This window comes from Neomonachus schauinslandi, chromosome 9 (genome assembly GCF_002201575.2).
Source record: "Neomonachus schauinslandi chromosome 9, ASM220157v2, whole genome shotgun sequence".
Classification (NCBI taxonomy): domain Eukaryota; kingdom Metazoa; phylum Chordata; class Mammalia; order Carnivora; family Phocidae; genus Neomonachus; species Neomonachus schauinslandi.
The window spans coordinates 141752984-141760233 of record NC_058411.1 but is presented as its reverse complement, the minus strand read 5'-3'; the positions used below and the strand labels follow the sequence as shown (position 1 = coordinate 141760233).

The following is a 7250-nucleotide window of genomic DNA, read 5'->3' as shown; positions in this document are numbered from 1 at the left end:
GGGAAATGCTTCCTTGAGACTTATCAGTGAAGTTATCCTTAAACTGTTTTTATTGGGGAAGAAAGCCCAGGTTCAGAGATAGTAATTCTCACAAAGCTGAGTGAAACGAGCATTAATCCCATTTATTTTCCCTGTATTAGGATGACTTACAATATTTGTCATCTGGTGAGGACTTTAAAACTTATTCTTTGGAACCCCGGAAGTGACTGGCTTCTTAAGACCATAACTCTCATTTCTCTGTCCTAATATCTGAACTTTGTCCTACTTCTCTTTTCTAAAAATGATCGTGTCCACGTCTTTCTTCGGCTTTTCTTTTCCTGCCAGATGTTTCACAAGTAAGGAACAAAAGGTTCCAATTAAATTTTTCCAAGAGTCTCATTGAATCATGAAAAGAAATAGCAAATATGTTTTCTAGTACATACCTGCTTTACATCAAAATCATAGTAACTGTAAAGAGGAAGGAATGATGGCCTAATTTCAAGGGGATATTTATGGCTAAATAAGAACTGAGGAAAGGCATGAGTGTATTTCTGTTTTAATTGTAGCTTTGAGAGTTTTCAAGGGTTATACAATAAACATTTTATATAATTATGTAGAGAATACACATTTTATTTAATTTTTCAAAAATGAATGTAAAACTTAGGAAAATTAAGGGAAAAAAAGCTTCTTGCATGTTTGTTTAGCATTTTGTTATTATTACCTGACCTTTAAATCCACCTGTGTTGTAAGTTGTGAGATGCTCCCTTATGGTACTTTGTTTATCCTATTAAGAGTCTTTTGGGGGGGGCAGTCAGTGCACTCTGCACATGCTCAAGGCAGTACCCCTCAATGGTGACATCGGAGGGCTGCACACTGCTTGGGAACAGGTCTCACTGAACTAGTCCAGCCAAGGTCACTGACCAGATTCATAAGCAAGCAAGCAAACAACAAGCACTGGGGGTGGGGAATCAGTATTCAGAATTACGATACTACATCACCGAAAACGTCTAGCTTTCAACAAAAAATTATGATCCCTGCCAACAAATAGGAAAATGTGTTCCATACTCAGGAGAAAAGGCAGGCTTTTAGAGGGTGCAGATGTTGGACTTAGCAGGCAAAGACTCCAAAGCAATTAAGAATATGTTCAAAGAACTAAGGAAAAACCATGATGATAGAATTTAAGGAATGTATGATGGCAATGTCTCATCAAATATAGACTATTGATGAAGAAACGATAGAAAAGAGCCAGGCAGAAATTCTGGAGCTGAAAAGCTTATGACCAAAATGAAGAACTCGCTAGACAGGTGGAACTGTAGATTTGAGCTGGCCTAAAAGAAAGCAAGACCTGAGAAAAAGCAACAGAAATGATGCAATCTGAAGACCAGAGAGAAAAAAAGAAGGAAGACAATTGAATAGGGTCATAGAGGTCATAGAGGACTGTAGGACCTAATGAAGTGCACCCTCATACACATAACAGGGTCCCAGAAGGAGAGGAGAGATAGGAAGGAGCAGACAGATATTCAAAGAAATAATGGCAAATCCCACGTTTGATGAAAAAAACAATCTACACATTCCGGCAGCTCAATGACTTCCACGTGGGATGGACAGGAGGCAAGGCACCCCCAGAGCATAGTCAAGTGATGAAAGACAAAGCCACAGAGCATCTCAAGAGCAGAAGACCACACGTGACCCTTCACAGACACACACGGGAACCCCGATGAGGTTAATGGTTGACGTCTTTCCCTAGAAACAGTGGTGGTCAGAAGGCCGGAGAATACATATTTAAAGTGTTGAAAGGAAAAACTGTAACCAAGGATCTTGTATCCAGTAAACTATCTTACAAAACTGAAGGCGAAATAAGCAGGTGAGTAAAGGCTGAGAGAATGTGTTGCTAGCCTGCCTTTACAGAAACACAGAGGGTGTTCGGGGGAAGCAGGTTACACCGGGCAGTAAGCTGTACCCACCCAAAACAACGAAGACCATCAGCAAAGACGAGTCCGTCTGTAATTACATAATCGTGTGGTTATATCTTTCTCCTGACTGAATTAAAAAGCCATTTCACAAAACAACATGTAGGTAGGGTTTGCTGGGCCTATAATGACCAGCAATGTAACTCATTTCCCAGTAATGGCACAAGGGAAGTAGATGAGAGCAAAGCTCCCTCGGCATAAGGTCTTACCAAATAACTGACTCCTAAGAACTCTATTAAATTACCTGGAGACCAAAGTTGCGTAATGATATTCCTGATTTTATAGGGAATATGGAAACACTTAGAGAAAACGTGAACTTTGGAATCAGAAAATCAGGTTGAGTCTTTGTCTTGAGCAACATTTAGCACTTTGAACTTGGAGGAGATGTTAGCTCCTTTGAGCCTCAATGTCTTAATTTATCAAATGCCGTTTCAGCGGGATACTATGTGACTGTCTTTGTCCCACTTAGGCTTTTGAAGTGTCCTAGAACGTGTTGGTGGACTGGCAGAGCTAGCGGACTCAGAGGGTGAGAGAACGTCCCATCCATACCCAGTGCTGCAACCCGTCAGCTGAGACCCTTTCCGGGCCAGCTGCAAAATGCCCCTGCCCCAGCTGTCTCCCCCACGCATCCTTCCTGATTCTCACTCCCTCACTTCCCCGAGGCAGAAACGAAACTTTCCTTGCACTCCTATGGCCCCTCATCAGCACATCTGCAAAGCCACTTGTCCCATTCTTCCTATGGCGATTTGTTTTCATGAATTACCTTCTCTTTTAGATTGGGTTTGCTGGAGGGAGGAAAGGATGTGAATCCTTCATGACTGTGCTATCTTAAGAGACACTAAGCAAGGTCAACTACCAAGTGCATTCCGTCAGCAGCAAGCTCCAGGTAGTCCGAAGGCAACTGCTTGTTCCTCCTAATCATAAAATACTGCTTTAAAAACGTTGGCTCCAGCATTAAACAAAACAAAACAAAACAAAACAAAACAAAAAACCCAAAAATCCAAAACCAAAAAACGTTGGCTCCTGCATATTCTAGCTTTATCAAGAGTTCTTGCAAGCCACAGGCTTGTCCTGTCCCATGGAGACTGGAGGAAGAGGAGGAGCGGGGAATGCTGTAAAACCCATAGAGATAGGACTGCCTCAACCCTGCAAACAGAAAGATGCTAACAGGGTAGATTTCTCAGTTTTGAGGCACTGACGTCGTGAGTAATTCTCCCTTCCCTCTTTCCTCCGTGTTACTTTGGTCTCCAAATTTCCGCATGGAGGATGCACTGTCTTAGGGTTAAGGTGGGTCCGTTCAAAAGCTCCTCTTTGCTGTCTCAACACGTGAGGGATACTTTACTTGCAGGGCAGTTTTCGTTTGGATTAAAAAAAAGAAAGAAGGAAAAAATGTTTTAAATGTTTAGCACCTGAGGGTTGGAGTTCGTCCACCTGCCTGCATTGCAATTAAATTCAGGGGAAATCACGGACTCCAGGCGGAGAGGGTGCCGCCCTCACTCCCCCATCCCTCCAGCGGCCCCCACCCCCGGCCACGCCCCCCCCGGCTCCTGGGCTGCCACTAATTGGCCAGCAGGCCCCTCACCTGGCCAATCGCTCTGGGCCGGTTGTCAAGGCGACGAGGCACGCTAACACTGCAGGTGGCGGAGGGAGCCGGCCCCCTGGCCGCTGAGACCGCAGGATGGCGCAGAATCTGTATGGTCCCCGAGTGCGAATGGGCAACTGGAACGAGGACGTCTACCTGGAGGAGGTACGCAGGTGTGGCCGGCGCGGCTCGCCCACTCCTCAGGGACCTTCCGACCCGCCCCAAGTCCGGCGGCCGGGGCCTCCTTTCTCACCCAGCAGACACCCAATACCTCTAGCATCCCACCCAGATCTGAACGCCCTGGGAAGTTCACCGGCTGTCCCACAAACCCAGGTCTCACACCCTTCCACTCTCTCTAGGGGTCCCTTGGTCTCCCAAACTCTGTGCCTCTCCCTTAGCGTGCCCTACCAAGTTCTCTCCATCCCTACAGACTTCAGGGTTTCAGAGGCTGAGGTCGGGGTGAGGAGGAGGCAGGCTCTATGTGAAGGCACTGCCCCCCTCCCACTCCCCCACCCCATCATACACACACCCTCCTAGGTGTCTCTGTGGTGTCCTTTTCCCTGACATTACACTCAGACAAGGCCTTGGGCCAGCAGGTGTCCCATCTAGCTGGGGGTGGGGGTAGGGGTGGGTAACCAGGGGAGACCTCCGCTGGGGACACGTGGCCTCCAAATGTTATTCATGATTGTCTCTGGATGGAGTAATGGAGGATGATGTTTCTTTGTCTTTTTGTGTATGTCTTTCTCATTTTTTCAAACATTCTACAAAGAAGTAAAAAGATTAAAATAAAGCTAAACCAATTTCCACCATTCCGATTATGCTCACATTTCTTTTTCTCAAATTTTGCTTTTTCAGCTTGATGTGCTTCGGACCTGTAAGCTACCAGTGTCTATAAATTGAGGACTATTGTAGACTTTTTGTGTTTTCCTTCATTTTCTCTTTCACCAGGAGGTCATGAAGGACTTCTTGGAGAAGAGAGATAAGGGACAGCTTCTCATACAGAGAAACAGGAGACTCAAAGAGAATCTTTTGAGACCGGTAATTTTAAATTTAAGCACTGTTTTCAAAATTCTATTGAATTAAGTGTGAATGTATGTTAAGCAAGCAAACGTTCCATAAATGAATTATCATTTGGAAAATACCGGGTTTTTTCCCTTTAGATCTGAAAACCACAATGTTTAAAATTCCCTAAGATTTTAGAAACATAGGAGAAATCTGCTCTTAATTATGTTTACCCGCATTTTCCAAAATAAGAAATGAGCAGATCAGTACAGGAATCTGTAAAACGCCCCTTAGTTGGTGCTCAAGACATTTCCAGGAAGTTTGAATAAATTAATAGTGGAGTCAGCTCGTGTGATTTCCTTACTTCGTTTGGGATTTTGGGGGGACCTTGGCAAAGTGGGAGGGGGTTGGCAGGAGGAAAAGGAAGAAAATGAAGGACTTGAGGGAACCTGAGTTATCACGAGTCATCCGAATGCTATGACCCCTCTCGAAATGGGTCCTTGACAGTGATGGAAAGAAGGTGCATCTGGCAGTGGTCTCTGCACTGGCTGGTGAGGACGTGCATGGTTGGTTTGAAAAACTATTTAAATTGTAGATGCAGCTTTCCATAACTGAGGATGGATACGTTCACTGTGGCGACAAAGTGATGCTTGTGAATCCTGACTACCCTGAGACAGAAGCTGATCTGTTTTTGGGCGGGGACCTGAGCCTGTGCATGACTCCGGATGAAATTAAAGCCCACCTGAGTGACGACTTAGAGGTGCCCTGTGGCCTAAGCGCAGCTCCAACCAAGATCCCCATTGGCAGAAACACTTTTATCATTTTGAGGTAGAGAAACTTCAATTTTCAGCTCACGTTTATCATAAATATGTTTTCACTCAGAACTTCAGGAAGCCCTGGGGCTGGAGCCGTGCTGTCTGGAGGTTAAGGTGATAGGAGAGGGTCTGTGCTGGTCCCGTCTTGCTGTTTCCCCGGGGGATTACTGTTGGGGGGGCCTTTACACGCCCTTCACCTTGAACAGCAGGATCACTGCTAATTTGTGTTCAGTTATAAATGCTTCATTCAAAAGTATTGGATCTAGGAAACTAAAATCATATTCTGCCTAGAAGCTGGGTTTTCCTAATAATATCTGCGGATGCTTTGAGCTCATTTGAGTGTTTTCGGTGTGCTTAATGTTGCTATTTTTAGAACAAAAATAGTTCTGTGCAAGGTGGCACTTGCACTGGGATTTGTTATTTTATAATTAATTATTTACCAAAAATGTAGTTGGAATCTTGAAATAGGCAACTAAATCCTTAGAGAACAGATACATAATAACAATGAAAAAGTATTGCTTTTACTTTGTTAAATAATGATAGCAATGTTCAGATGACAAGAATATAGCCAGTCCTTTAAGTCTTTATTTTTTTTTAAGATTTTATTTATTTGTCAGAGAGACAGAGCGAGCACAAGCAGGGGGAGCGGCGGGCAGAGGCAGAGGGAGAAGCAGGATCCCCACTGAGCAAGGAACCCGATGGGGGGCTTGATCCCAGGACCCCGGGATCATGACCTGAGCTGAAGGCAGGCGCTTAGCCACCTGGGCCACCCAGGCGTCCCTCCTTTAAGTCTAATTCAGAGTTCCTTCGAATACTGATAATTTATGTCAAGACAAATAAAAGTTGACCACAGCTTCTGTGTCCTGGAGGATTAGGAGGGAAGACTGTATTAAGTGTATACACCTAATTAGGTGTGGCTCTTTATCAGGATGTCCACACACCCGACTAGAATCCCTCAGTGGAGGATAGCATGACGTGCTCACAAAGAGGGGATGCTCCGCACGCTGGCTGTGCGAGGAGACAGGGACAGGGTGCTAGCTGGATTTGAAAACCCAAAGAAAGGACCATTTTGAAAATGTTTAGCCACTTAACCAGTTAATGTGTGTGAATATACATTATCAAGAAAACTGATGATAAACAAAATTGCCTATGCAAACAAATAGAATGTAGAATGATTCTAATAGAGTTGACATGATGCTTACTCTTCACTGACAGTGCAGACAGAAATGCCATGGGTCAAGTCCTTAGATATGGACAGAACTTCTGCCTTGCCATAACGGGAGGATTTGAAGACAGAATGGTGAGTCATCATGGTGCATGGCGGTTTGGGGCCAGGAGCTTTTGTTTCCATGTGGGCTCATGGCCGTCTAGGGAAGCGGACCAAGGACTCTGCAGGTGCGTGCTCCACCTCTGGCTTCTCGAGCCCCTGCCCGCAGCTCTCGGGCCACTTCTTTCCTTCTAGCTTTTCGAATGACAAAAATATACCCTTAGACGCTAAGGAGTAAGGGAGAAAAATCTGCAGTGCAGCTGACAGAAAGCAAAACTTTATGCCACCTTCATCTGTAAGTTAATGGTTGGATTAATTAATCATCATCTCACAGGGGTCAATGTCCCCAATGCTAGCAAGGTATGTTACCCGATAACTATTTTTTTTTACTTTTTTTTTTTTAACTTGATCTTTTTCTTTCCCTTGCGGATTAGGAGGGTCACAGAACCAGATAAATTTGGGTCTAACTCTAGCTGAGATGTCTCTCTATGGGGTGGGACCTCAGATAAGTCATTTAACTTTTTTGAGTCTTTCTCATCTATAAAATGGGGATTATTATACCTTACTGCATGCCATATCTATCTATCTATCTATCTATCTATCTATCTATCTATCTATCTATCTATCTATCTATC

The 7250-nt window shown here is 44.4% G+C and overlaps 1 protein-coding gene across 1 annotated transcript in view; it reads left to right on the top strand.

Moving 5' to 3' along the window:
- Positions 1-3627: 3627 nt before the first annotated feature.
- The window catches only part of CFAP161 (cilia and flagella associated protein 161), a 9424-nt gene continuing 5801 nt past the window's right edge, over positions 3628-7250 (top strand). The window contains exons 1-4 of the mRNA XM_021680460.1: positions 3628-3696; positions 4480-4569; positions 5129-5361; positions 6564-6648. Coding sequence (XP_021536135.1) covers positions 3628-3696; positions 4480-4569; positions 5129-5361; positions 6564-6648 — 477 coding nt within the window. The remainder of the gene's footprint in view (positions 3697-4479; positions 4570-5128; positions 5362-6563; positions 6649-7250) is intronic.